The following is a 27,890-nucleotide window of genomic DNA, read 5'->3' as shown; positions in this document are numbered from 1 at the left end:
CAATGCAATGACGCGTGGGCGACCGACACCGCGGCGCCCACGACAAAACTAACTATGGATGGTCTACAATTGCCCCGCGGCAGCGGCTGGCGCGGCCGTGGCGGCGTGCACATGCTACAATCAATCCTCCCTGTCACCACCCGTCTCCTTGCTGACGCGATCTTCAAGTCCCCGGTACCCGTGCTCAGCCTTGCACCATGGCCTGCAAGTGGTTAGTAGCCGATACGATCGAGCCACATGGGCACACATGGGCACATGGGCACCACGCCGGCACACTCACGGTCGCTGCGCGTCATCCCCACTCCAGTATGCTCTACATCTCGACGAAAACCCAAAGGCATCTGGGTCACGGTCAGAACTAGCGCCGGCGCCGACATCCCGTCGGTACTCACGATCATAACCCCGCGCACCGGCGCGGTACGAGTCGGCCAGCGCGAGCACGCTCGACACCTTGCTCGTGGTCGTTAAATGCTTGCGCGCGTACGCAAACGCATCCAGTGCCATCTGGTGCAGGCGCGCCGGGTCGTCGAGGAACTTTTGCAGCTGGCGCTCAATCTGGTCGATACTCCACGAAGGCTCGAGCGGGATGGTAAACTTGGACAGGGCCTCCTCGTGCTCGGTGGGCAGATCGGTAGCCAGCACACACCCGCTGAGCATGGCCTGGGCGTACTTGCGAATCATCTTGCGCTCTAGGCTGGAATCAAACACGCAGATTTGGGCCTCACGCATGCCGCGACCAAAGTCGGCACGGAGCGCCCGATGCGTCTTGTACGTTTCGTGCCCCAGCTGATATGTTTCCAGCGGAGTTGTCCGTGCCGACTCGGGAATTCCGACCGTGTACCCCGGGTGCTGGTGACGACCGACGAGCGCCTCGCTATCAGACCTGTGTGGGTCGTCTCTGAGCCGGTTGAGATTGTCGGTAATCGTCGTGCGGATCGGATAGAAGCTGCCGTCGTATCCGAAGATCATAGCCTTGTTGCGCTTTGCTGCCCACGCGGTCGGGTAAAAGTCCCACTCGTTGCCAGTGTCTGGAGAGTGACCGAAGAGCCCCATCGTGAAGTTGGGGTAGTGCTTGCGGACGTTGTCGTAGTTGAAGATTTCCTCCAGCTCAAAGGCATACTTGGTAAGCGTGATGTTGTTGGCCTGAGGGTACCACTCCTTCATGCAGCGGTGCTCGTGGCAGTCGCCGAGCTGCTGGACGAGCAGGGCCCCGCAGTCGAGCGCGTCGACGTGCGCCATGTCGCTGGCCTTGTAAATGTCGCTAAACGTCCACACAATGTCGTACTTGACAACCGAGTTGCACTCGTCGTCAAAGTGCTTCCAGGTCGGCGCTTGAAACGGCACCTGGTAGTCGGAGGGGTCTGGCGGGCGCGTCACGTCGAGGAATTTCCGCGCCCACTCTTTCCGGTTGGTGGCCCACTGCTCGCGGCGATACTCCTGCGCCGCGGCGTCGGCATTCTTCTCATGCACCTCCTTGTGCAGCTCGATATCGGCGACGCGGTTGGCGCGGCGCTTGACATTCACGCTGAGCGTCACGTTCCAGTCGTACCCGGACCACCCTGGGCCCCAGACGTCGACAATGACGTTTGGGTGGCGGATGGCGGCTGCGCCGTGTCAGCAACAGTCCCCCCCGTCAAGCCCCAATCGAGCCCCGCGCATGCAATGGTGGTGGCTGTGGCCACGCCGTTGACGACACCCCAAACGCCGGGGTATGCAGCTTGCAACTCGGAGTGCCACATTGGCCCGCTGCAGCCCGCAGCCACACCCTGCCAAGCGGCGCCCAGAGCGCCCCGCACCGATCGCCCGCGCCACGAGACTCACCGTCAACAATCTCGTAGGTGTGCGTGTTCATGCGCTCGAGGTAGTCGTCGTAGGACGTGAGGAAGAGGACGCGGCGCGGCCCGCCCGCGGCGGGGACATGGTCGAACGGCGACGGGCCGACGTCGTCAACGCTGCCCCACCACGCGGGCCACGCGTCCGCCGCCGAGGCGGCGAGCGATGCCTCCTCCTGCTCATCGAGCACGTCGTACGCTTCCAGCGCGGCAAGCGCCCCTTCCCTCTTCTGGCGGAGCGCGGCGCCCCTCAGCGCAGCGAGGTCGACGCGCCCCCTCGCGTCTGGCGCGTTCGCGGCCACCCGCGCGGTGTGCTCGGCCGCCCAGGCCCGCCGGAGAGCGTGCTGCGAGCGCAGCTCGAGCGCGAGGAGCAGGCCGAGGACGGGGACGAGGAGCGCGAGCACCAGCTGCGGCGTGCGCCGGCCCGCTGGCCACTGTGCGCTCGGCCACTGCCGGCGGCGGCGGCGCGGTGGCTCCCACGACGACCAGGACGAGTCCGAGCTCGGCGGCGAGGGCGAGCGCGGCGGTGCGCGGGCGCGCCGCGCGTGCACCGGCACCAAGTCGTACTCCCGTTCCGGGTGGGCCGGCGGCGTGATGCTGAACCATGGCGTGGGGCGGCGCTTCCCCCGCGCCGGCGGCGGCGGGCTCGAGCTGGCGCTGCTCGTCGACGCAAAGGAGCTCGCGCTGCTCTCGCTGCTGTCGCTGTGGTCGCTGTCGTTCATTGTGGTGCGGGGGACGTGGGCATCGCGCTGGGGCGAAGCGCTGGCGAGTATTAAAGGCGGGCGCGGCGCAGCCCGCAGCTATCGGGACGGGTGGGCTGGGGCGGGGCTTATCGGCAGGCGCGGGTGGTCGTGTGCGCGGCTGCTGCGGTGGCGGCGGGCGTAGTATACACACGGAGGTCGGCGGTCGGGTGGGGTATGGGTATGGGTATGAGCAGAGTCGTAGTAAGAGCAAAGGGCAAGAGGCAGTCGTCGTGGTCGTGGTCGCGTCGCTCGTCGGCTGTTGTGCTGCGGAGGATGAAACTGCCCGACTACGACGTCGAGCGCGGCTGGCGGGCTGGCGGGCAGGCTCGACCCCACCGCACCCACTGCCGTGTCTGACCAACGGCAGGCACTGCGTTTCCTAAGCACGACGCAGTGCCCAGCCTCGCCAGCCCGCGCAGCTCGCCGCAGCGTATGCATGCATTCAGCCTAGCACAGGGTTGCTTTTCCTATCAGCTACTCGCAGCGCAGGGCCGCAGCAGAAAAAATCTTACCACCCCCCCTTGTTTTTACTTTTCGCCGCCGCGCGTCATTGTCGATGCCAAGACTGCTTTGGCTCGAGCGCAGTATTCCAGCGCGCGGCGAGGCTCCAGCTCTGGCTCCACCCACAGTCTATGCCTGTACTCGCTCGTCGTCGCACGCATGCGCTTCTCCTCGAGGCAGCAGCACAACCCGACGCCAGCCCACAGCCCACATCCCACCTAGTGTTACACCTCGGCGCGCTGCGCAGCAGCCAAAAGTCTTGGCACCCCCTGCGCCGCGCCGCGCCGCAGCAACAGCCGCACGCCGCCGCCAGTGGGCAGGCAGCTGCCAGGGCCGCACCCTACCTCCTAAACAGCCTTTGACGCGCCACGCCGGCCGCCGCGCGCCATGCCTGCAGCCACTCGCTCCCCATGATGCATGTGATGATGATTATGAATGGTGGTGATTGTCTGCGTGTGCGTGTACACCGACGGCCTACGCTCGCACGCCGCAAAGCGCGTCGACGCCATGGTGGTGATTGCCTGCGTCTACACCGGTGCCTACTCGCGCACGCGGCACAGCGCGTCGACGCCCCCAACGCTCTCGCGCGCGCCGTGCCGGATAAAGTGCCCCTGCAGACTCGCCATGCTGACTGTGCGGCCGTCTGCGCGCGCAGCGTCGACCGCAGCGGCGACGTCGCGCCCGAGGGTCTCGATCTCGTCGACGCTCAGCTTCTCGTCGCGCAGCAGCGGGTCGGGGTCGCCGGCCTCGACCGCCTTCTCGGCTGCGGCCTCTTCTGCGCCGCCACCCGCAGCGTAGAACTTGACAAACAGCCTGTACGCCTGCTCGCCGGCCGCGTCATCGAGCAGCTCGTGCAGGTCGACACGGCCGGGGCGGATGAGCGCCGGGTCCAGCCGGTCGTAGTGGTTGGTCGTCATGAAGATGATGCGTTCTTCCGAGCTCGTGACGCCGTCGAGCGCGTTGAGCAGTCCACTAAACGTCACGCTCGACTTGAAGCCGTCCTCTGATGTCTGGACACGCCGTGTGAACGCCGAGTCAATGTCCTCGAGCAGGATAAAGCTGCGGTCGGGCACCAACCCAAGCAGGTGGTTGAGCTTGTCGTCGGTCAGGCCGCGCTCGGCGAGGTTGAGCACGGCGATGTTGTACTGCATCGCGCCGGCGAGCGCCTGGATGAACGACGTCTTGCCCGAGCCCGGCGGGCCGTGGAGGAGGTATCCTCGGCGGTATGGGATGCCTCGCTCGGCATACCACTTGTTCCTTCCGAGGAACGCGCGCAGATCCGCCTCGGTGCGCTCGGCGATGCCCTCGCCGAGGACCACCGAGCCCATCTCGCGCCGGCGGCGGGGCTTGCCGAACGGGCGCCACTCTGTCCCCCAGGCCGTGTACACCACCGTCTTTCCCTCTGTGCTCTGCTCTGCGAGCTCACGCGCCTCGGCCAGCAGGCCGGGGAGGAGCGCGCGCGACGAGGACAGGCCAGTGAGCGTGAGCGTCTCCCACGGCGAGCCCGAGTGCAGGTCCATGAGCTTTGCGTCGCGCTCGCGCTTGACCTGGAACCAGTGGCCGCTATACCGGAAGTAGTGGGTGCCCGGCCCTGGAACGAGGTTGAAGAGCGCCTCGGACGCGCCGTTCTCGTGCTGCTTGTACGTCGTCTCGACGGCCAGCTCGTGGCTCGGCAGCTGGTTCATCCGGCCGCTGAGGATGCCGCGGATGCCGCGGTGCTCTGCTGGGACCTGCTTTGCCGCGTTGGCCTGTGCCGCCATCCACTCGAGGAACCAGGGGTACGCGCGGTCCTTGGACGGGATCTCGAGCGTGATGAGCATGCGGCGCCGGGCGGCCGTGGACGCGAGCTTGACGCCGCGCCGCAAGCCGGTGAGGACGACACCGAGGCCCATGAGGCCGGCACCGGCGGAGAAGTACGGGCTGGGGTTAGCGCCGGAGGCAGCGGAGGACGTACTTGTCCGCCATGATCTTCTGGATGAGGGAAGGCTCGGGGTCGGGGAGGGCGGGGGCTGCTGGGAGCGTGCTCGGTCCGGCTTCGAGCGACGGGGGAGGCGTTGCCTCTGCAGACGCTGCTGGCGCCGCCGCCGGGGCCTTGCCCTTGCCTGCTGCGAGGCCGCCAAAGTTCATGGTGTGTGTGATGGTCTTGTCGCTGTTGTCGTCGCTGCGCCGAAAAACAAAAGTCGCGGACGATGACGGTGGGGGAGGCGGGGATGGGCTGATCTCCGCGGCCCTGTGTGCGTGGCTCTCACGCGTCCTTCACGTGGAGTCCCTGAGCTGAGCGAGCACCGGCCACCTTCGGCCCTCCGGATTTCAGTCTTCGTGTCGACCACCACTGCAGCCGCGCAGCCATCGCCGCGACCTCACCCGCCGAGCCCACCGCCGCTAGGCCTCGCGACAATGGCGAGCATGGCGCTGCCCACCAGCCGCTGACAGCGTCCCCACGCGTCACGCTGCCCTGCTTGTCTGCCTGTTTACCTTGGGCAGCCGGGTACGACGCCATCGCCGCGAATGCCCAAGCCCGGGATTCGTGGAATCTCGGCCGGCGCGTCGTCCTGGCTGGCTGGCTGGCTGCGATCGGCGCTCGCTCCTGCCGATGACTAGCTATGCATCGTCACGGCCCACGGGGGCCCTTTGCCCCGCTGCGGCCGAAACACAACGCGCATGTGCACGCACACGCATGCACGCCGCCGTGCGCTCCACGACAAGTTGTGCGAGCGTCAACGGTCGCCGGCAGGGTGGTGGTGTAGGGTGTGCGGGCGCGGGCGCGGGCCCGAACCAACGCCGGGCCAGCCAGTGCCGATGCCGATGATACCGGCGGCAGCGTCGATCAACGTGGTGCGATGGGCCGTCGAGCGAGGGAGGGAGTCGAACGTCGGGCGGCGTATACCCGGGGCAACAAGCAGCAAGGCAAGTGGTCGCGTGAGTGTTGACACCACTGCACCTCCCGGCGCCACCAAAGCCGAAGGGAGCATGGACGCGCCGTCGGTGGATGCGCCATGTGCCATGCAACTCTACTCTCGGCCGTCAAGATGGCGACGAGCACGCCAGACATGTAGACCACGGGGCACCCGCTTTGGCCCGTGCTGGTGGTTGTCCCTGCCGCCAGCGAGATAGAGCCGAACAACGAGAATATCCACGCTGGCTGTGGCTGGGCTAAACAAAATTACTCGCGTCGACGAGCCAAGGGGCCGTCGAGTCCGGCGGCAGCGACCTTGGCAAGCTAAGCTACGGAGGAGAGCGGAGGCGGCGGAGTGAGGGGGCACGCGCCGCCGTGAGGGCCCGGTGGGGCGGCGCGGGGGGCTACGGGCTGCGGGATGATGCATGGGCCGAGCGAGTGAGCCAGTGGCCAGTGGTCGGGTCGAGTCGATGCATGGTGGTGGTTGTTCGCGTCGTTCCTACATGAAGCTGGCTACCGCCGCGTAGTTCCGAAGAGATGCTTGCACTGTACAACGTCGGACAATAGGAATTGAGTGAAGTTACCGGTTATGGGGCCACTGTGCCAGCCCGAATGAGCCACCCACCCACCCGCTGGCCGGCCCGGCCGTAGCCACCCAGCCCAGTCCAGCCAGGCCAGCGTCTCCCACCCGGCAATGCGATGGGAGGGGAGCCTACACGTCCCACCCGACCACTCAGTGGTAAAAAACCCAGGCCGTCAACAACTCGTCGTCTTCTCTCTCTCGACCACACCGCTCACACCCATCGCGACTCGCACGCAGCGCACACAAGCAAGCCCCACCACCAAGGCCAGACGACACCTCCCCCCCACACAGCCAGCGCCACACTCGCTTCAACCACCACACACACCACAGCTAGGCAAAATGTCCAAGAAGGAGAAGGTCCCCCTCAGCACCCACCTCATCGCCGGTGGTACTGCCGGTCTGGCAGAGGCCCTCGTCTGGTGAGTAGTTGGCAGCTTGGGGCGGATGGAGGCATGAGGGCATCGCAGGGGGGGCGGAAGAGCGCGTGGAGGGGTGGGGCGGGGGGAGCATCGTCTTCCCCAGGGCGGACACGCGGGCGGGTGACGTCTTGCTCGTGCCCCAGGCAAGGTGGGTGGGCGACACCTGGGCGACACCCACCTCCGAGCGCAGCGAGCGGGGAGAGCTGGGGTGGATGGGCGAGGGAAGGCGAGCCAGGCAGCACGAGGGGGGAAGACGAGGAAGGCGGGTCGGGGGCGGGCCCCACCGCACCGAGCTCGGGGCGTACCGCAGGGCAACTTTGCTCACCACCCCAGCCACCCGCTCGACACGATCAAGGTGCGCATGCAGCTGTCCAAGTCGCGCAAGGCCAAGGGCGTGAGTACTCTGGCTGGCTCTTCCGAGCCAGCTGGCGCCTCGATCGGAACTCGGAACTGACCTCGGAACAGCTCAAGCCCCTCGGCTTCTTCGCGACCGGTCGCCAGATCGTCGCCCGCGAGACCCCGCTCGGCCTGTACAAGGGTCTCGGCGCCGTCGTCACGGGTATCGTGCCCAAGATGGCTATTCGCTTTGCGTCGTTTGAGCGTGAGTGTGTCCCCGGCGCCGGCGCCACCGGCCTTGGAACCACTCTAACCCCCCCGCAGTGTACAAGGGCTGGCTCGCCAACGCCGAGGGCAAGATCTCGCCCGGCGCGACCTTTGTCGCCGGTCTCGGAGCCGGTGCCACCGAGGCCGTGCTCGTCGTCAACCCCATGGAGGTGGTCAAGATCCGTCTCCAGGCGCAGCAGCACTCGCTCGCCGACCCCGACGCCGTGCCGCGCTACCGCAACGCCGCGCACGCCGCGTACAAGATTGTCGCCGAGGAGGGTTTCGGCACCCTCTACCGTGGTGTGGCCCTCACTGCCCTCCGCCAGGCCACCAACCAGGGTGTCAACTTCACCGCGTACCAGTACTTCCGCAAGTGGGCTCTCCAGTTCCAGCCCGAGTACGCCGTCAAGGGTGACCTGCCCTCGTACCAGACTCTGGTGCTCGGTCTTGTTTCCGGTGCCATGGGTCCCTTCTCGAACGCGCCGATCGACACGATCAAGACGTGAGTGGTCGATGATCATTGGGGGAGGGAGGAGCGAGGAGCTCCGTGCTCCGGGTATACTTTACCCCGAACGCCGAGCCAACGCCACGCTCCCCCTCCCCCACCCCCAACCCCACCCTGAGAGCCATTCCTGACACCCCCGCAGCCGTATCCAGCGCGCGTCAAAGGTCCCCGGCGAGACTGCCTTCTCGCGCTTCATGAAGGTGGCCACCGAGATGTTCAAGAACGAGGGCCCCTCGGCCTTCTACAAGGGTATCACGCCCCGTGTCCTCCGTGTCGCCCCCGGCCAGGCCATCGTCTTCACCGTCTACGAGCGCGTCAAGCGCCTCATTGACCAGGCCAAGACGCCCGCGACCATCAAGGACGACTACGACAGCTAGTGGTTGGGCGACACAAGCACCACCACACGGTTGTAGAGGGTTCGCCAGCGAGCATGAGCAGCATTGGCGCGGAGCAGCGGCGCCGAGTCTTGCGCGGGCGAGGAGAAAAGTACCGAGCCATAGTACAGGGCCTAGCATGCATGTTGTACAACAGAGTCGTGCGACTCTTGGATTGATTGATACGGCTGATAGCCGAGGTGCGGGGAGTAGTGACGAGGCGATATCTGATAACCTGCGTCAGCACAAGCTGGTCATCACGACGTGGACGTGGACGTACATACAATGGGGCTGGTGCACTGGCTCAGCTGCGGCCCACCTCGTCCCAGCGGCGCTGGCGCCCACGCTGGCGCCAGTCGCCGTGTGAAGCGTCGCCAGAGTCGGCGAGCTGGCCGCGCGCGCCGAGGCCGGCGCGCTCCGTGCGCAAGACGGGCACGATCGCGTCGGCCCGGCCAGAGAGGTCGCGACCAAGGCCCTGCCCCTCGCTCCAGCCCTGGCGCGCGAGGAGGTTGCGCGCGGTGCTCGACGGGCCCGGTGCCGGCGCCGGCGCGGCGTCGTGCTCCCGCTCCCGCTCGGCAGGCCGCGGCGGCGAGCGCGGGTGCAGCCTGCGGCGCTGGGCCGAGCGGTCGACGTACCCCTTTGGCTGCTGGCGCGCCTCGTCACCCAACAGCGAGCCGCGCAGCGCGTCGAGCTCGAGCTTGCGCTTGAACTGCCTGTTGCCGCGGCGCTGGGCCGCGTCGAGCGCCACCAGCTCAGGCTCGGCCGCCGCCGCCGTCGGGGTCGAGACGCCCGAGTCTGCCCCGTCATCCAGCGGCACCTGCACATTCCCGCCCATCTGGCACTCGGCGCACGGCCAGTCGGCGTGCACGTGCGCGACGAACGTCGTCGTGCCGAGCGTGAGGCGGGACAAGTGGCGGAGGGGGTACGGCTGCGAGCTCGCCTTTGGCTCGGACAGGCGGGTGGCATCGCGTTCGCCAGGGTGCGCGACGTACGTGCCCAGCGTCGAGCCGAGGTCGACGACGTGCCAGGTGTCGTCGTCGGCGCCGGCCCCAGCGCCCCAGTACACGACCGCATGCGTCTTGCTAACCTCCATCTCGCGGACGCGCACCCGCGCCGGCGCGCCCGCCTCGCACCGGTCCCTGCCGAGCTGGATGCCGCCCTCGCGCGCGTCGAGCACCGCGACCGCGCCGGGAGCCAGCGCGCGCGAGCGCTTGACGACCAGCCGGAGGATGTGGGGCGGCATCGGCGCTGGCTCCGAGGCGTCGTGCACCGCTGGCGAGCCGTACGCTGCGTGCCGGTCCGGCGTCCCGTCCCGCCCGTATGGGTCGTGTCCCTTGTCGTGCTTGTCGTGCTTGTCGCGCCCGTACGGGTCGTACCCGTTCTTGGTGTATGGCTCGGCCTTCCTGCCTTCCTTTACGCCGGTGGGCTTGTCGCGGTCCTTGACGACGCGCTCGAGCTGCTCGGGCGCCATGAGCCCGCCCCAGCCGACGTCGTCGAGCACCTCGCCCTCCTCGCGCTCGGCGCTGCGTCTTGGCCCGGCGGGAGCGGCCTCGGTGTGTCGCCCCGCCGCAAACTCGGCCGCGGTGAGGTACGTCCACTCGCCAGTCGCGGCCGACGCCAGCGCGTACGTGTCGCTCGCGGCCTGGTAGTACACGCCCAGCGCGGCGTTCCACACCCATGCGTCGGCGCGCGAGGAGTTCGCGCTGCTCGCGGACATGGTGGCGTGTGACTCGGTGGTCGAGGTGAATGCATGGGAAGGAAGGTTGCTGCTCGACCAGCATCAACAATGCAGGTGACACAAATCGGCGGAGTTTGGCCAGTCTCCGGCTTTGCACGTGACCCGTATCCAGAATTTCCAGCCAGCGGCGAGCTGAGGGGCTAATATTTGGTCGAGCTGCGAGCTGCACTCACATCGACCACATCACACCGACACCATGGTCCTCGACTTTATCGGCACGATCGACTCGGACGACGAGGGACAGGAGATCGAGGTCTCGTCCCGCGCCGAGAGCAGCAAGCGCGCGGCGGCGCCGGCGGCTGAGAAGACGGACGACCTCAACGCCGAGTTCACGTTCGACCTCGGCGGCAACAACACCGAGGGCGTGCTCGACCTGTGGGGCGGCGACGAGGTGCAGGGCAAGGAGGCGCCGATCACCGTCGACGACATTATCGCCAGGAGGACGGGCAAGCCGCTCCAGAGCTACCGCGAGCGCAAGCGGAGACGGGATGAGGGCAGCGACGACGAGGAGAGCGGGAGCGAGGGAGACGAGGAGGGAAGCGATGCCGAGGACGGCGAGGAGGGGGAGGGAGAGGACGAGGGTGACGACGAAGGGATGGACGTTGATGGCGATGAGGAGGAGGGAGAGGACGAGGACGACGAGGAGGAGGAGGAGGAAGACGACGAGGACGCCGACGCCGACTCCGACTCTGACGCCTCCGAGGTCGATGCCGCCGAAGAAGCCCGCAAGGACGCCTTCTTCTCTGCCGACCCTACCGCGACCCAGACCGACCTCCCCACCAGCTTCGCCTCGATGAACCTCTCGCGACCGCTTCTGCGCGCGCTCACGTCGCTCGGCTTCGCCGCGCCCACGCCGATCCAGTCGCGCGCCGTCCCGCTCGCGCTGCTCGGCCGCGACATCCTCGGTTCGGCCGTCACCGGTTCCGGAAAGACGGGCGCGTTCATGATCCCCATCCTTGAGCGTCTGTCCTACCGCGACCGCGGACGCGGTGGCCAGGCTTGCCGTGTCCTCGTGCTCTGCCCGACTCGAGAGCTCGCCGTCCAGGTCGAGCAAGTCGGCAAGGCGCTCGCCGAGCGCGGCGGCCTCGACGTCCGCTTCGCGCTCCTTGTCGGTGGCCTGTCGCTCAACGCCCAGGCGCACGCTCTCCGCACGCTGCCCGACATTCTCATCGCCACGCCCGGCCGTCTGATCGACCACTTGACCAACACGCCGTCGTTTACCCTCTCGGCGCTCGACATCCTGGTCATCGATGAGGCAGACCGCATGCTCGAGGCCGGTTTCACCGACGAGCTCAACGAAATCGTCCGCCAGTGCCCGCGTAACCGCCAGACCATGCTCTTCTCTGCCACCATGTCCGACTCGGTTGACGAGCTCGTCAAGCTCTCGCTCGACAAGCCCGTCCGCGTGTTCGTCGACGCCAAGCGCCACACTGCTGCGGGCCTTACGCAAGAGTTTGTGCGTATCCGCGAGGACGACCTGCGATCACCGTCGCTCCTCACGCTCTGCCAGCGCACGGTGCGCGAACGGTGTATCATCTTCTTCCGGTCCAAGGCGCTCGCGCACCAGATGCGTGTCGTGTTTGGTCTGTTTGGACTCAAGGCCGCCGAGCTGCACGGCAACCTCACGCAGGAGCAGCGTCTGATCGCCCTCAACGACTTCAAGGCCGGCAAGGTTGACTACCTGCTCGCTACCGACCTCGCGTCTCGTGGTCTCGACATCAAGGGTGTCGAGACGGTCATCAACTACGACATGCCCGGCCAGCTGGCACAGTACACCCACCGTGTCGGTCGTACTGCCCGTGCCGGACGCAAGGGTCGCTCGATCACGCTCGTCGGCGAAGTCGACCGCAAGATGCTCAAGGCCGTCATCAAGCAGGCCGAGGCCGACCAGATCCGCCACCGCATCATCCCTGGCGAGGCCGTCTCTGCCATGGCTGAGAAGCTCGACGAGCTCAAGGACGAGATCACCGACGTTCTCAAGGAGGAGCGCGAGGAGAAGGCCATGCGCCAGGCCGACATGGAGATCCGCAAGGGCCAGAACATGGTCGAGCACGAGGACGAGATCTTCTCGCGTCCCGCACGAACATGGTTCCAGTCGGAGAAGGAGAAGCAGACTGCCAAGGGTGGGTTTGGAGCTGTGGTGGTGTACTGACGATTGCAGAGGCTGGCAAGGCCGCACACGCCGGCACGTCCAAGGCGGCCAAGGAGGAGCCTGCCAAGAAGAAGGAGAAGCACGGCAAGTACGACGGCATGTCGCGTCGCCAGAAGCGCCGCAAGATGGCCGCCGAGGAGGACGCTGCCGACCAGGCCGCGTCGCAGCGCGTGTCTGCTGCGATCCGCAACGCCAAGAAGAAGGCGCGCCCGGGCAAGATCACCGAGCCGACCAAGCCGGCCGGCAAGGCCAAGGCCAAGAGCACGCGCAAGCCGGCCGGAAAGCGCAGCGCGTTCGACGACCACGAGGGCATGCGCGCAAAGCCCACAAAGGTCAACCTGAGCAAGAAGGGCAAGGGCGCCAAGGGCAAGGCCGGCAAGGGCAAGGGGAAGAAGTAGGCGCTGCATTTGACTCTGCATCTAGATTTGGCCGCGGGCATGTATTCGATATCGTGGGCGTGGGCGTGGGTGTGGGCGTGGGCGTGGGGGGGCACAGAGGGCAGCGCAGAAGAATGGCTCGCATCCATGCCAGCTTCGGACGGCAAGAATACCCATTAACCTGTAAAGCAAGTAACCTGAAACCCCATAAACCCGTAAATCAAACAACCCAACAACCATTAAACCTGAAAACCCAATAACCTGAGTAATAAAACCCATTAACCTAAGAAACAAAGAACCTGAAAAATAAAAACTCATTAACCCGAAAACAAACAACCTGAATACCCGTTAACATCGTGAACAAATAACCTGAAAAATGAAAACGCATTAACCCGAAAAGTCCCAGCACTGGCGTTGAAGAGGTCCGGGTTGTCGAAGGCATCGAGCTCGATGAAGGCGGCCGAGCTTATTGCCGGTGACTGGTGTGCCACGTTGCAGGTGAAGCAGGAGCTCGGCTGGGCTGGTATCGTCTTGATCTGCCTGTCAGTGGCGTCCCGAGGCTCCTACGTTACGTCCCCCTTCGCCGACTCTGGCGAGTCGCCCTTGTCGCTCTTGAACGACGTACCTTGCTTCTTGGCGAGAGCACGTTGCCGGGCGGACGTAAAGGTCCGGGTCAGACTTGCGCGCAGCTCATGGCCGAGCCACCAGAACCGGTGGCATCGTCCAGTGCCTTGCGCCTACGGACGACTGAAGCGCGTTAGCAATCCTATCGCAGCCTCACATCTTACTCTTCGCGTCGTCCCTCAGCAAGATGGCTTCTTCGTCCTTGTTGAGTGACTTAGGCATGCCAGGATTAGGCAGCAAGTCGTGGTGAATGGGCTTGGCGCCAGTCACCTCCCCTCTTGGCTCAGCAGCTCCATGCCATGGAAAGGTTCTCGGGATGTGTACCCCCGGCTCGACTGTATCGCGGGGATGATACGAGGGCATCATTGACGCCTGCCAGGGTCTTGCCGGATGCGATCACCTGCTGTGCCACCATGGTGGCGAATGTCGTAAAAACGCAATTCGTACCGCAGCAAACACCACGATACAGGCTTGTTCGCAGCGGCTGAACGCCTCCCATCGAAGGATGAGACGTAGGCGTGCTTCCGGGCGCTGCCATGAGTTCGGTCCGCACGCAGCTGAAGTAAAAATCTATTAATCTGAAGAACAATTAACCTGCAAAATACCACCCACTTACCGAAAACCCATTAACCAGCAGAATGTGCCACTACCTAGCCCTCCAACCTTCCAACACAACACAGCACCAACGACCATGCTCCGCCTCTAGTCAGGTTGCATGATGGGCAGGAGTGGTCATGAGATCTGTCGCAGCATGCGCTGCGCTTGCGGTTACCGGCCCGTCGGCATGTGTTGTTTCTCTGGCGGCCAGTCTGTGGCCGACCACCCCCCATGACAGCCCTCGCCTCCCTCGCAATCCCACGCAACCCATTCACATCTCTTCACTACCCTCTACCCTGTTCCAATACAAGACACTCCCCAGCCTTGCGCCCCACCCCGCCGCCACATGCCACACCGCCACAAGCCATACCGCCACACTGCCACACCCGCCTACACCGTCTCCTTCGAGCGCACCTTCTCGACGTGAACGTCCACCTCGCCGCCCTTTTCGATGTGCATCTCCTGCGCCTGGGCCTGGAGGTAGCGCTCGCGCTCCTCGGCGGTCGTGGCGCCAAAGATAATGTCCATGGCCTCGAGGGAGAGGCCACGGGTCTCGGGAAGGAAGATTGTGGCCACCACGACGCTGATAATGTTGATACACGCGAAGAAGAAGAAGATGCCGCCCTTGGGCAGCGCGATGACCATCAACGGGGTGCACTTGCTGACCACGAAGTTCCAGAGCCATTGCGTTGCAGCAGCAGTGGTGAGGCCGAAGTGACGAGTGCGGTTGGAGAAGATCTCGGAGCAGATGATCCAGGGGAGGGGGCCGACCGAGAAGCAGTAGGGGATGACGAACAGGTAGATCATGACGGCCATGGCCATGCTCTCGCTGCTCGTTGTGACTGCGTCCTTGACGGGAGGGTGGGTGTTGAAGATGGCACCGATGATCCAGAGGAACATCGACATGAGCCCGGCACCAAGAATGAGCGGGCGCTTGCGTCCGAAGCGGTCGACACCGAAGATGACAAAGACAGCAGTCGCAATGATCTTGACAATACCGTAGACGCCGGACGCGAGCAGGCCCGTGTTGGGACCCTTGAGGCCGATCGAGCTGAAGATGATGGGCGCGTAGTATCCGATCGAGTCTGGGTGGGTGTCAGTGGCGCCACCCCCGGTCCTGCCCCTCCCCCACACTCACTCTGGCCACTCCACTGCTGGAGTGTAAAGATGACGAACGCCATGACGAAGCGAACGCGGTTGCCCTTCTGGAACACCTCGCGCCAGCTCGCACCCTTGTTGGTCTCCTCCTCCTCCTTGACGGCCGCCTGGATCTCTGCAAACTCAAGCTGGACCGCGACGTCGTTCTCAGGGCGGTTGCGGATCCACGCGAGGTTCTGCAGCGCCTTCTCCGACTGGTGCTTTGTCGCGAGCCAGCGGGGCGACTCGCGCAGGAAGGGCAGGAGCATCATCATGATGCCGACGGGGACGAGCTGGAAGCCGATGGGGATGCGCCACTGCTTGGACCCGTCCGAGAGCTTCATGAACGACACGCCGTAGTTGATCCAGTAGCTGAAGGCCACGCCGATGGTCACCACGATCTGGAACATGCCCGTGATGCGGCCGCGGATCTCCTTGGGCGCAATCTCGCCAGCGTACGTAGGGCAGGCCATGGACATGAAACCGACGCCAAAGCCCGCGACGAGGCGGCCGACGTAGAACTGGTTCAGGCTGCCAAAGCACGCCGTCTGGATGACACCGCCAATGGTGAAGACGATACAGCCGACCCAGAGCGTCTTGACGCGGCCCCAGCGGTCGGCGATGGGCGCGCCGGCGAGCGCACCGAAGAAGGCTCCGCCGAGGAGGATGCTGACAATGTTGCCCTGTAGGTCGGCGAGGTGCTTCTTCTCTGCCTTCGCGAGCCCAAACTCGTGCGCAAAGGTCGTGAGGGCGCTACGGTGAGCACGCCGACCTTGGCTCAACTCACATGACGCCGCCGCCGAGACCCGTGTCGTAGCCGAAGAGGAAGATGCCGAAGAAGGACAGCGCGGCCATGTAGTACTGCCAGGTGTCAGCTGGCACGGGGGGAAGAGGGCGCGACGACGGAGGAAGGTGCCGAGGGGAAGGAGCCGGAAGGAAGGCCACTCACAGCGCGGCGGTGGGACGCGCTCTTGGGCGCGAACGCGAGGCTCGAGTCTACCGCCTCAGCGTGCAGCGTTTCGTCTCTACTCGTCAGCACTGCGCGGCCAGCAAACCCACTTGTACGTCGGGGCCATGGTGGATGGTGAGGAATGGGGCAGCTGCCACCTCCCCACGACCAACTTTATACCCCCTCCCCACTGTCGCCATGCCCCCCGCTGCCTGCTACGGCCCGCCCGGCCCGCGACGCATCCGTGCCAGCGAGCAGTGAGTAGTGAGACTTTGCGTTAGTGGCCACTGGTGAGCGCGTGGTGCCAACCTTGCTGTTGGCTCCCCTTGGCGGCCCGGGGGGTCACATGCACATGCCCCCGTGGGCCCTCGGCCGCACCGCGGCACGGCTGGCGCTGTGGCTGTGGCTTGGCTCTGCCCTGTTCGCCCGGCGCATGCATCGGGATTCATGCCGGCGCGTCATGCTGCAGCCGAGAGCAAAGCCACGACCCACCCACTCCTCGCCGGCCCGCCGCGCCGCCAACGGCCCACCTGACTTGCCTTGGCCCTTGTGCGGTCGCTAAATCGGGTGCGCAACAAGCCCCAGCTGATTCTTGGCAATAAACCCGACGTATGTCTGCAGCATCCTGTCGTCGCAAGCGACTGCTGCGCGCTCCCGCGCTGTGCGCGCCGTGCCGCGCCGTGCCTCCCCTCGTCATCGCGAAAAGCAATCAGCCCCGGGCGGCCATGGCCCACCCCGCGCCGCCGGCCCGACAGTGCACAAACCCGACTCTGAGCCCAATCGGCCCCTCCACACTCCACCCACTGACACGGCGACGCGCCACGACACGGGCCGACGCCGCGACGCCCACTTGGAGCCGCGTTGCTACCCCCGCACCTCGGCATTCGCTCGTCTCTCGCTCGTCGCTTGCATCGCGGCAGCGCCGGCGCGCGATCCATCATCTATTGCTCCCTACGAAATCCGCCGCCCCAGCCGTTCCGCCGGTCGCCGTCGTCCCGGGGTGGCCGCGGCTCACGGAAGTGGCCCGTGCTACGCTCGCCTCTCTCCCCACGCTCTCCGCGCTCTCCGCGCTCCCCACGTTCTCCACGCTCGCGCGGTTCGTGGTGGCCGCGGCTGCCGTAGCCCTGGTGCCCGTGGTAGCCCTGTCCACCATGGGGACCATGCCCGGCATGTCCTGCGTGCCCTCCGTGGGCATGGCCGTGTCCACCGCCAAATCCGCTGCCACCAGCGTGGTGCTGAGAGGCGCCGCCCTCAAACGCCTGCTGCGGCTGTTGTCCGCCCTCGGCCAGCTTGTCCTTGAGGGACGACGCGGCATCCAACAAGGCCTTGTTGGCACGGTACTCGCACATGGTGGTTGGCGGCAGGCCCAGGACGGAAAGAATCTTCTCTCTGAGGCCTTGTGAGAAACATGATCACCAACGAGCCCCAATCAGACTCACTTCAACGCGCCAGAGCGCACACCCTCGCCCTCCTCCTCGACCCACACACTCAAGATGGACTCGGTCTGGCGCACGCTCAGCACGCACCCGACGACCGTGTCGGCCTGGTCAAACTGGTCGCCAATCAGGGCGAACAGCAGCGCCTCGTACAGCACGGGCGTGATCGGGTGCAGCAGTCGAATCGTAAACTTGCCGCCGCTGCAAACGTGTAAGCGATATCCCAGATTGACGCAGCGACCGGGCCGGGGACGCCAAGGGATCCTTTCGAGCCCGCGCCAAGTGGCCCGGCCAGCCGGCTCGCGCGATAAAACCGATAGCCACTCACTTGACCATCTCCTCCCAGATTCCGGGCCGCTGGATCCGGCTCAAAAAACACAAAATGTCGGTCACCGGGGCGAGGTCCGCGGGTGACGTGATGTGCGCGTAGAGGTGGAGAAAGGACTCGATCTGGTGGGGGTGATCAGTTGGGGTCAAGGTGGCTTGGTGAGGCTGGGGTTGCGGGGATCGGGAACGCCATGGGTGAGGTCGTGTGGGGCGCGACTGGCACATCGTTGTGAAATGACACAAGAGGTACACAATGCCGCACGCGACCAACGCGATCATTGTCTCCAACACAACACGCCCACCCCTCGTGCAGTCACACAACCACACCCCATCCGCGCAACACCACAGATCGCCCTCTCCCACGCGGCACGCGGCACACTCACCGAGCCAAACGTCGCGACCTTGTGGATCTCCTTCTCGTAGTCGACCTTGGTGCCAGGTGGGCGGTGGACGTAGCTGATCGACCATCTGGGGGTGTGTGAGCCGCTGTCCTGCCTACTCTTCTAAAGCCGCGACTCACTCCTGGCGCAGGAGGTGGCGGCCGGCCGCGGCGCTGGGCACCGGCGCGGCGGGCTTGGTGCCCACGCTCAGCGAGAGACGCGACGAGCCCGTCAAGCTCGTGGTGCGGCGCGCAGGCGGGACGGACATGGCGGAGGCGAGCAGCGGGGTCTAGGTATTGTCGAGGCGGGGTATCTGTGCGCTGGATTATAGGTCGCCGAGCGTGATTAAATGCGCGGGGGCGGGGTCGGCGAGATTGCGGCGGGGGTGGAACGGGGGAGGAACGGGGATGTGCGGGGCTGTGGTGGGGCGGGTAGCGGCGGCGTGAGGGGCGTGTGTGGGTCAATGGCGCGGCCGAGACGGGGCAAGATGTGTGCGAGATGGGTTAGATGTGCTGTAGATGGAGTCGAGTGAGCAAGACGAGAGACGATGATGGCTTGAACAATCGTCGAGTCCAGACGAAGCAAAAGACGAGTGGGGAGTGGTGAGTGGGATGAAATTGGCAAGCCTAAACACCCGGGTATAGGCGCGGAGGAGAGTGACACCGCCTAGCCTGAGATAGGCTCACGAGCCACTTGCAACTACGTCATGCTGCGGCGCATCGCCTTGTGTGCACGCGCCCCTCTCCGTGCGACACCACACAAAAACAGCACAACGAGCGACTCGACGACGGCGACATCCTCTCCATCGCCAACTCCTTCACAATGGCAGAGACGACGTACCCCCCAGCCGTGGCGACCCAGCCCGCCGCCGCAAGGAAGATGGGTACGTCCACCCCCCAGTCGGCGCCACTAACGCGCAGACGCGACCGCCGCGCCACCGACGCCAGGCCAGACCCAGACCGACGGCGACGTGATGCGCCTCCGCGGCGGCTGCCCCGGGCGCCTGTGCGGCCTGCCCATCCTGCCCTGCCGGTGAGTCTTGGTATGGGCGCGCTGACGAGCAGGTGCGACATCTGCATCATTCCGATTCCTTGCTGCTGTTAGGCGTGGAGCGGTGGTCCGAGTCGCTAGTTGCGAAGTGTAGCATATGCAGCGTGTGAGAAGCAGGCACGGCGCTGTCGACGCGCTTGAGGGCTGTACATGACGGCTTGACGCGTCCGGACTGATAAGAGGACGTGTGTGTCGGTGTGCCGGAGTCGTGGTTGACCTGGCAGGCCTGGCCGTGCGACGGATGGCACGGCCGAATGCGACGAAATGGGATGAATGGTCCTGGTCGTGGCGCTTGGGTGGCGCACCTGTCTGGCCGGCCTGGCCGCCTGGCTGGCAATGTAGAAACGCCATTTGGAACGCAATCCTTTTGTTCTGCGCGGCGCACTCATTCATTCAACAAGACGGTTTGCTCACCCCTGGCGCCTGCCTCTGCCCATGCATTCAGACATGGGCGGGCACATGAGGAGCGACCAGTGAAGAGCGGCCGACCGGGGAGACACGAAACGACCTAAGGCCGCAGAGGGGAAGAGGGGGACAACTCGCGAGTTGGGTCCCCGGTCTCAGGGCACGAGATGCGGGAGGGTAGCGAGACCCAACAAGCATATCGTACAGTTTACATCAGATGCGGTCAGCCGTCGCCCTGGTCCCTGCCGTCTCTCACACCTGATAGTGTGGCACCCGTCTGGCAGGTGGACGGCCAGACTCAATCCCCGGCCAGCTTGCCTGCCTGCTTGCCTCCTGCCTGCCTCCTGCCTGCCTCCTGCCTGCCTGCTCCCAATCCAGCAGACGCGGCTATGAAACTGAACGGATCTGCTAGACAAACAACAGAGTGGCCCAGACCTGCACCCTTGACAATTACCAAAACCTACTCAATCTCTGCATAACCCTCTGCGTGGCGTCTGCTGCTGTTGTGCGCTCTGCACCAAGCCTCACACCCACCATTGGCGGGCTGCCCGCTGCCGGCACACGCGCCCGCGTCCAACAGCCAGCCAGCCAGCTTGTCAAAGCACGCACACAGCGCAACGCTTTACTCACTCACTCACTCACCATGGTAGCACTGGGCGCACGTACATCGTGGACCCGGCAAGCGCGGCTCGCGTCGCTCATCGGCGTTTGGCTCGTCGTGCTGTGCTTCGTCTCGCTCTGGCTCGCGGCGGGCGAGGTCAAAAACATCCACAGCTACGTCAAGGAGACTGGCGAGGGCATCGGCAGCAAGTTCATCACAAAGTGCGACAACTCGTCTGAGGTCGCGCAGATTGCGCGCCTCGAGGCCCAGGTGGCGACGCAGCGCACCGAGGCCGACAAGCAGCGCGCCGAGGCCGACAAGCACCGCTCCGAGGCTGACAAGCAACGCGCCGAGGCTGACAAACAGCGCGACGCGACCAACCGCCTGACAAAGTGGAACGGCGGGCCCATGTGCTCGCAGCACATTGTCGACGCGCTCGCTGACCTCGACGAGAAGTGGGGCCGCTTGGGACTCGACATGTCGGTCGCGCACTGGGGCACTGGCGCGCGCGTGCGCCGCGCGCTCGCCAAGCTGCTCAAGGGCGACGAGGAGTTTGTACGTCCCTCTCCGTGTACCCCGCTGACACGCAGACCATCGGCGTGCTGGGTGGCTCGCTGACCTTCGGGCACGGCCTGCAAAAGGACGATAAGCGGTACCCCACGCTCGTTGAGGAGGGCCTCAAGAAGGTCTTCCCCTCGGCAAAGATCAAGGTCGTCAACGGCGCCGTCCCCGCCACCGGTACAGACTACTTCCAGGCGTGCTACGGCCACCATGTGCCGGAGGAGTCGGACCTCTTCGTGCTCGAGGCCGCGGTCAACGACCTGATTGTGTAGGTTTTGCGCTGGCGGGCTATGCTCACACCACAGCGAGGAGGAGCACAAGGGCGGCGGCCTCGCGGTCGACACGACCATCCACACCGAGCACCTGGTCCGCGACATCCTCGGCAGGCGGCCGGACAACGCCATCCTCATGCTCTCGGCCTTTGGGTCCAGCAAGGTGTGGTTCAACGGCGCCGACAAGCACAGCACCGTCGCGGCATTCTACGACATCCCCCGCGTCACGATGCGCACCTACCTCTACCAGTATATCCTGCAGAACAAGGACTCGCAGCTCGAGTTCTACGGCGCCGACGACAAGGACCACCCGATCCAGTCCGGCCACGAGTTCATGGCTGATATTCGTGAGTCGAGTTCCGCGCCGTCGAGCGGAGCGAGGCGTGTATGCCGGCGGTCCGTGGCACCCAGGCGAGACAGTCGGCCACTAGTGCCGACGATATCGCTGCCGACATGAGTTGTCTCAGCTGCCCACGCTACGGGGCCAGCAAGACGCACGCCTGCCCACCTTGCACCCACCCAGCACCCGCTGTGCCCCACGCTGACACCCCAGTCCTCTACTACCTCCTCCGCGAGGCCTGCCGCGCCGAGTCGTTCGTCGCCGCGGCCCCCGACGCCGGTGCGCTCACCGACGGCGCGCGATACCCCGGGCTCAGTGGGAGCAAGCTCAAGCACCACTTTGATCCGTTCGCACTCCCGCGCATCCGCGTCCACGACAACATCTTCTCTGGCAAGGTGCCCGAGGTCCACTCGTTCTGCCGCTCGGTCAACACGCGCGACGCCGACGACAAGCCTGCGCTCTTCCCCTCGAGCAAGACGGGCGACTGGGAAGAGGTCGGGTGGAACGACAAGCACTTTTGGAGCAGCCAGACACCCGGCGAGAAGATCACGTTCAGCGATATCCCCGTCAGCGAGGGCAGCCTCTCCGTCTACTACCTCCGAGGCCCCAACGAGGGCACCATGGTCTGCTGGTACGACGACCAGCGCGACAAGGCGACAATACTCCAGGGCTTCTGGAACTACGTCAAGGTTGGAAGCTTGGGCATCGTGGCGACCAACCTCCCGGCGAAGAACTACACGCTCACCTGTGAGATTTCGGCCGAAACAAAGGCTAGAGGGAACGAGACTGCCGTGCATATCATTTCGGTCATGACTTCGTAGAAACCATGTATAGAACCCCGAGGGATGGGGTGTCTTTTGTTACCTACTGGGGTTGGTGGTATGGGGGAGGAAGGGGAGGAGGAGCTCGTGAGCCGGGCTATAGGCGGCAACCAACGCGTCCTCGACACCAGGACAACGCAGCGGGGGAGGTAGCTGGGGTGTTGGACACCGATACGCTGTTGAGAGTGATGGGCTGATTGAGAGGTTGGTGCATGCATGTTGGAAGAGGGGTTGTGGAGAGTCGAAGGAATGCTGTTCGGGCATGGTGGCATAGATTTGATAAGGGCCAGCGCGTCACGACTTTGACGTCGTCGTCGTCGTCACTGATTTCCGCCAGACCTTGACTGCGAGAGCGGCATCTGCGGCAACTCGGGCGACATTCAACTCGATCTTCCCATTCACTCCCTCTCTCTTGCAACATCACCAGCAGCAGAGCAACAGCGCACTCTGCTCCAACCACTCCCCATCATGGCCCAGCGGCAAGCAGAGCTCCACGTCTCGGCGGTGAGTCGCCTTCCTCGGCGCCAAGTGCCCCAACGCTGACCCCTTCCCCCGTCTCCGCCCCCCACCGCCGAACAATACCCCGCCGCACCCTCTCCCCGTTCCCTCGCCACCCTCCTGCCCCGTACCCCTCGTGCCATCCCTCACCTCGATGCCCCCTCCCCCATCCCCCCCACAGCTCTCGCCCGCCGAGTTCCGCATCTACTCGCGCTACCTCGACCTCCTCGCCCTCCAGCAGGCGCGCGGCGGCGACAGCGGCGTCGACGCCGACGGGTCCATCCGCTTCGACCGCTCGGTCCTGCGCGAGTTTGCCGGGGACCGCCTGGGCGTCGGGCGCACCGTCGTCGACGACGTGAGTTTCGTGCTGGGCCGTGCTGACGGCAGGTTCTGGCCAAGATCGCGCCGTCGACGCAGGGGAGCAATAGGCTCACGGCCGGGCAGGTGCACGCCGTCTTCCGTCTGCTCTCTCACAACCGGCGGGACGGCGTGCTCGACCCCGACCTCGTCTTCGTGCCCGGTAAGTGCGCGCACGCTTCCGCGCTAACGAACAGCCGACCCCCTCCCACTCGACCCGGAGAGGGAGGTGCCGCTGCCCCCACGCCGCACGAGCAGCGTCCGCGTCAACTCGGCCCCAAGCACGGCGACGACGCCGACCGGCTGGCCAGACAAGGCGAGCAAGCGCCCGAGCCTGCCGCCGCGCCCGCGCTCGCCGTCGTCTTCCCCGCCTGCCTCGCCGCCCGCCGATGCGCGCGCAACGGGGCGCAAGAGCCTCCCGATCGGCAACAGCCTCGACCCCTTCCGCGACGCGCCTAGCCCATCCAACTCGCCCGCCAAGTCGCGCGCGTACTCTGCGTCTGCGGTCGGGAGCAACAACCCGTTCCGCGCGAGCATTGTGGCTAGTGCTGGCGAGGTGGCCGTCGACCCGTTGGAAACTGTCAGCGCTCCCCCAACAGCGTCGTCGGCGTCGGCACCGCGCCCACCACTGCCGCCACGCAAGCCGAGCGTGCGGAGGCCTGGGCCAGCCCTCCCACCCCGCGTGCCGTCCTTCTCTCAAAAGTCTCGCACGAGACCCTCGCGGGCAGACTCCTCCTCGTCGTCATTCTCGGACGCGTCACGCACTGAGCCGACGAGCACGTCCCAGCCTTCGGATCTCATGCAGCAGAGTCTGGCTGCCGCGCAGGCGAGCGCGAGTGTGCGCCAGCGCCGCGGCAAGGAGGAGGCCGTGCTGCAGGTTATCCGCTCGTCGGCGGTCGAGAGGCCCGCACCACCGCCGCCAGCTGGCCGGCGCGATATCATCGACACGGTGAACCGCGCTGTGCGTGAGTCGCAGGTCGACCCGCCACCACCGCCGCCACAGCGCGTGCCGTCCGCGTCGCGTCCGAAGCCTATTGTCGCCCCTAGGCCATCCGCCACTCCCGTGCCCCACTCCGCGGCCTTCAACACCGTCGCAGAGGGGTACAAGGCAAAGTACCCAGGCATCAGGACGTGGTCGCCCGTTGGCCTGCTCGGTGACCGGCCTGGTCGGACAAACTACGCCATGATCATCCTCAATCAGCAGATTACGCGCCGAGACACGCTGTACCGCGCTTGGGCGGCGAGCACAGTGCGGTTCTGTGCGGACGGGGGTGCGAACCGTCTGTACGATGCTCTGGACCCCGAGGAGCGCGCCATGTGAGTTGGGGCCCGGGGGCTGTCGCTGACCTGCAGCATGCTCCCTACCATGATCAAGGGCGACCTCGACTCGCTCCGCTCCGACGTCCGCGCGTACTACACGTCCAAGGGCGTGGCCATCAAGCGCGACCCGTCGGAGGATGCGACGGATCTGATGAAGTGCATGGCCGAGGTCGAGGCCATTGAGCAGGCTAGTGGCAAGCAGGTGGGTACGAAGCGGAGTGGCGCAGCTGACGGCAGTTCGCCCTCCTCTTCTACGGTGGATTCTCGGGCCGTCTGGACCAAACAGTCCACACAATGTCGATACTGCTCAAGCTGCGCGAGAAGCGCCGCGAGACGTACGTCATTAGCGAGGACTCGCTTGCCTGGGTGACCGACACTGGCGCACACCTGATCGACATTGATCACACGACCATGGGCCAGACGTGTGGCATCCTGCCCATTGGCGTCGAGGACGCGTTTGTGCGCACCGAGGGGCTCAAGTGGAACCTGAACTGGGTCACGTCTATCGGCGGCGAGCTCAGCACATCGAACCATCTGCTACCGTCGGAGCCCGCCGTGTTCCTTGAAACGACGGCGCCAGTGTTCTGGACGGTGGAGATCCAGCCCAACCTCGCCATCCCGCTGCTCAAGTCGCCGCTGTCACCCGCCGACGAGGTGGCCCGGGGCGTCAAGGACCTGGGCATGGGCATTGCGCGTGCGGCCGGTGAGGTGCGCAAGGACTTTGGCCGGCGGCTGTCTGCGCGCCAGGTGCCTGGGCTTGGCACCCCGAACGGCGTGGCGCTGGACGAGCGTGAGCGTGAGCGTGGGGAGCGGACTGGGCTTGTGAGGAACAGCGACGACGAGTATGCTGAGAGAGAGCGCGACGCCGACGGGTATGCCCAGCTCTACTAGATGTGTGTGTGTGTGTGTATGCATGCGGGCGTGGGCAGCGGGCGGCTTGCGGGCGGCGTTGAGCGGGCAGTGGTGTGCTTGTTTCACTTGACCAAATTGTGGGGCTCCGTTTGCATGTGCCACTTTGCCGCACGGCGGTGAAAACCTTCCCCCCCTTACTTCCCTCCGCCCAGCCAGCAGGCAGCGCGGCAATCCAGGAGCCGAGCCAGACAGACGACCGACGACGAGCGACCGACAGACTCGGACGACGGACGACGACGACTGGCGACGGCGACGAGCAACGACGCACAACTCCTCACACATAACACCATCCTTCATTAGCATCCTCACCACAAACACCACCTCGCCCACGGGACCGACCGGCACCCACCCACCGCGCACCATGTCGGCGTCGTCGGGCACCACCCTCATCTCCCCCTCCAACGCCAACGCAAACGCAGCGGCCGCGGCAAGCCAGGCAGAGCAGGCCCAGTCACTGGGGCAGGCCGCCGCGCCATCAGCCGGCGAGGCATCCGCGCCGTCCCTCCAGCGCCGGACCACGCGCTCGTCGGCCCACTCGGTGCACTCTGCCGGTCACGGCCACCACGAGCGGCATCACTCTGGCCACCACACGGCGCACCACGGCGCGCATCCGCGCCGGCTCTCGTCGCACTCGTCGCACGGGCGCCGGCGCGGGTCCGAGGGCGAGGGCGGTCGTCGCGCACTCGCCGCCGGGCTGACGATGCATGTGCTCGACGCGGTCAAGGACAAGAAGGCGCCCGTCACCAAGCGCAAGACGTCGGACGCGAGCAAGACGAGCACGAGCGCCGCCGCGCACCACGCCGTCAAGTCGAGCCGGTCCGACACGCACCTCCCTCGCCTGAGCCGCACCGCGAGCCAGGTCAGCGTCGTGTCGTCTGGCGGGAGCGGGAGCGGCGCCGGCAAGAAGCGCAAGGACGTGCCCCTCCATGACCGGCACGACCGGCGCAAGGGGAGCGTCGAGGTCGAGGTGATCAGCGGGGACGGGGCGGGTGCTGCGCAGCCCGACGACGAGGAGTGGGAGAGCGGCGGCGAGGACGCGAGCGGACCGGCCAGCGCGGCGATCACGCCCGCCGCCGCCGTGCTCGCCGCGGCGCACCCGGCCGCGGCTGCAGCAGTACAGGAGCCCCGCGCGCTGCCGCTCCGCCGCGCGGCAAGCGACAGGCCGCTGCAGAACGCCATCGCGTTCACCGAGTCGCCAGTCGAGACGCTCAGCCCGCGCGCGACCCTCCGCGCCACCGGCTTCCCCAGCGCCAGCTCGGACAGGAGCCTCGTCGACGACCAGGTGACGTTCGCCACGCGCCAGGCTGCGCCCCCGCCCGCTCTAGCGCATGCGGCGCCCGACTCGCACCCCGGCTCGACGCGCCCCGCGTCGACGTCGACCGCAGCGGCGACCCCAGAGGAGCCGGCACCGGGCTTCCCCTTCCCGACCATGTCTGAGGCGACTGAGCCGACAGTTGCGTCGCCGACCGAGACCCGCCACCGCGTTGTCTCGCAGCCGCCCGCGCCGCTCCGCCGCCTGACATCCAACACGTCGCTCCGAAGCGCCACGTCCCTCCGCGCACCGCACCCGCTCAACTCGCCCACCGGCGGGCGCAACGGCTTCGCCGGCGTGTTCGGCACCACCCCGAGCAGGCAGCACCGCGTCGCAAGCCTCCACTACCCGCCGGCCGCGCCGGCCGTCGTGTACCGCGAGCACGTTGAGGGCCAGATGGAGGACTACGTGCCCGAGACCCCGGCGTCTATGGTGCTCGACCTGCCAGAGCTCCACGACCCGCCGCAGAGGCCCAGAGTGGGGTCGTTCTCGTCGATGCGCAGCCTCAAGGATATTCTCGGCTCGGTCGTCGGCTCGCCTGCGCCGCCCGCGTCGCCGTCGGCGCAGTCGACGTACTCTGTCGGCCGGCCGACCACGCGCAGAGTCGCGACAACGGGCAACCGCCGCCCAACGGCCATGGCGGTCGCGTCCAAGGCGGCGCGTCTCAAGACGACGAGCAACCCCGTCGAGTACCACGCGTCGCTGGGCTTCTCGTCGGCCACGGCAGAGACGGCGCACCTGCTCAGCCGCTTCCTCCCGCCCAAGAAGCCGCGCCGCCCGCGCTGGGCCATGACGGCGAGAGAGGCGCACGCCGCGCACGAGGCGGCGGCCAACGGCGAGGAGCCGCGCGTCGGCCTCACCGACGGCCAGTACCGCGCCGCGCACGAGAGCCTCGTCACGACGCTGCAGGAGCTCGGCGGCACCAAGCGCACGACGGCGCGCCGCGCGAGCTCTGGTGCCGGCTCGGGCTCGTTACCCCGCGGCTACTCGTACCACTCGCTCCTGAGCGCCGTCGACGAGCTCGCGATCGGGTCGCACCCGCCGCCCGAGTCGACGGCGCCGACCGCCGGCCCGGCGGGCCTGTTCCCCGCCAAGCAGGGCGTCGGGCGCTCGCCGTTCGAGCTGAGCGTGGCAAGGGTGCTTGCGCAGCGCAAGGCGGGCAAGGCGTTTTAACGAGTTGTGGGGGCCGGCGTAGGGCGTAGTGGGGCCAAGTTAGCAAGGCGTAGTCAGCAAGGGTATTGTCCGGCGTGCGGCGTCGCATATATAGG

General features: G+C 66.1%; 11 protein-coding genes across 11 annotated transcripts; 6 read left to right on the top strand and 5 right to left on the bottom strand.

Annotated features, from left to right (window-relative positions):
* Nucleotides 1–120: 120 nt before the first annotated feature.
* Q8F55_001461 (uncharacterized protein) lies at nt 121–2,554 on the bottom strand (the record flags this gene model as incomplete). The annotated part of the gene is made up of 4 exons (XM_069350082.1): nt 121–202; nt 281–341; nt 393–1,604; nt 1,822–2,554. 4 exons carry the CDS (start codon nt 2,552–2,554, stop codon nt 121–123), a joined length of 2,088 nt encoding a protein of 695 aa, XP_069213626.1.
* A 1,061-nt stretch (nt 2,555–3,615) lies between these two features.
* Nucleotides 3,616–5,203, bottom strand: BCS1 (Complex III assembly protein translocase and chaperone; the record flags this gene model as incomplete). The annotated part of the gene is made up of 2 exons (XM_069350081.1): nt 3,616–4,996; nt 5,031–5,203. The coding sequence occupies 2 exons, from the start codon at nt 5,201–5,203 to the stop codon at nt 3,616–3,618; spliced, it is 1,554 nt and encodes a 517-aa protein (XP_069213625.1).
* A 1,691-nt stretch (nt 5,204–6,894) lies between these two features.
* SFC1 (Mitochondrial succinate-fumarate transporter) lies at nt 6,895–8,459 on the top strand (the record flags this gene model as incomplete). The annotated part of the gene is made up of 5 exons (XM_069350080.1): nt 6,895–6,974; nt 7,308–7,368; nt 7,440–7,575; nt 7,635–8,079; nt 8,225–8,459. 5 exons carry the CDS (start codon nt 6,895–6,897, stop codon nt 8,457–8,459), a joined length of 957 nt encoding a protein of 318 aa, XP_069213624.1.
* A 301-nt stretch (nt 8,460–8,760) lies between these two features.
* On the bottom strand, nt 8,761–10,173 carry Q8F55_001458 (uncharacterized protein; the record flags this gene model as incomplete). The annotated part of the gene is made up of 1 exon (XM_069350079.1): nt 8,761–10,173. The coding sequence occupies one exon, from the start codon at nt 10,171–10,173 to the stop codon at nt 8,761–8,763; it is 1,413 nt and encodes a 470-aa protein (XP_069213623.1).
* A 217-nt stretch (nt 10,174–10,390) lies between these two features.
* DRS1 (nucleolar DEAD-box protein required for synthesis of 60S ribosomal subunit) lies at nt 10,391–12,748 on the top strand (the record flags this gene model as incomplete). The annotated part of the gene is made up of 2 exons (XM_069350078.1): nt 10,391–12,317; nt 12,356–12,748. 2 exons carry the CDS (start codon nt 10,391–10,393, stop codon nt 12,742–12,744), a joined length of 2,316 nt encoding a protein of 771 aa, XP_069213622.1. The 3' UTR covers nt 12,745–12,748.
* Nucleotides 12,749–14,334: 1,586 nt separating this feature from the next.
* On the bottom strand, nt 14,335–16,157 carry Q8F55_001456 (uncharacterized protein; the record flags this gene model as incomplete). Its single annotated transcript, XM_069350077.1, has 5 exons — nt 14,335–15,029; nt 15,083–15,834; nt 15,869–15,942; nt 16,031–16,106; nt 16,141–16,157. 5 exons carry the CDS (start codon nt 16,155–16,157, stop codon nt 14,335–14,337), a joined length of 1,614 nt encoding a protein of 537 aa, XP_069213621.1.
* Nucleotides 16,158–16,971: 814 nt separating this feature from the next.
* Q8F55_001455 (uncharacterized protein) lies at nt 16,972–18,441 on the bottom strand (the record flags this gene model as incomplete). The annotated part of the gene is made up of 5 exons (XM_069350076.1): nt 16,972–17,419; nt 17,470–17,667; nt 17,795–17,916; nt 18,177–18,261; nt 18,314–18,441. The coding sequence occupies 5 exons, from the start codon at nt 18,439–18,441 to the stop codon at nt 16,972–16,974; spliced, it is 981 nt and encodes a 326-aa protein (XP_069213620.1).
* A 554-nt stretch (nt 18,442–18,995) lies between these two features.
* Q8F55_001454 (uncharacterized protein) lies at nt 18,996–19,277 on the top strand (the record flags this gene model as incomplete). Its single annotated transcript, XM_069350075.1, has 3 exons — nt 18,996–19,056; nt 19,094–19,205; nt 19,238–19,277. The coding sequence occupies 3 exons, from the start codon at nt 18,996–18,998 to the stop codon at nt 19,275–19,277; spliced, it is 213 nt and encodes a 70-aa protein (XP_069213619.1).
* Nucleotides 19,278–20,271: 994 nt separating this feature from the next.
* Nucleotides 20,272–22,223, top strand: Q8F55_001453 (uncharacterized protein; the record flags this gene model as incomplete). Its single annotated transcript, XM_069350074.1, has 4 exons — nt 20,272–20,784; nt 20,820–21,058; nt 21,096–21,409; nt 21,616–22,223. 4 exons carry the CDS (start codon nt 20,272–20,274, stop codon nt 22,221–22,223), a joined length of 1,674 nt encoding a protein of 557 aa, XP_069213618.1.
* A 468-nt stretch (nt 22,224–22,691) lies between these two features.
* THI80 (thiamine pyrophosphokinase) lies at nt 22,692–25,289 on the top strand (the record flags this gene model as incomplete). Its single annotated transcript, XM_069350073.1, has 6 exons — nt 22,692–22,727; nt 22,903–23,076; nt 23,109–23,241; nt 23,276–24,395; nt 24,432–24,600; nt 24,636–25,289. The coding sequence occupies 6 exons, from the start codon at nt 22,692–22,694 to the stop codon at nt 25,287–25,289; spliced, it is 2,286 nt and encodes a 761-aa protein (XP_069213617.1).
* A 382-nt stretch (nt 25,290–25,671) lies between these two features.
* Nucleotides 25,672–27,795, top strand: Q8F55_001451 (uncharacterized protein; the record flags this gene model as incomplete). Its single annotated transcript, XM_069350072.1, has 1 exon — nt 25,672–27,795. One exon carries the CDS (start codon nt 25,672–25,674, stop codon nt 27,793–27,795), a length of 2,124 nt encoding a protein of 707 aa, XP_069213616.1.
* Between the last annotated feature and the right edge of the window lie 95 nt (nt 27,796–27,890).

This window comes from Vanrija albida (genome assembly GCF_041260175.1).
Source record: "Vanrija albida strain AlHP1 chromosome Unknown contig_1, whole genome shotgun sequence".
Classification (NCBI taxonomy): Eukaryota; Fungi; Basidiomycota; class Tremellomycetes; order Trichosporonales; family Trichosporonaceae; genus Vanrija; species Vanrija albida.
This window is presented reverse-complemented; position numbering and strand designations above follow the sequence as displayed.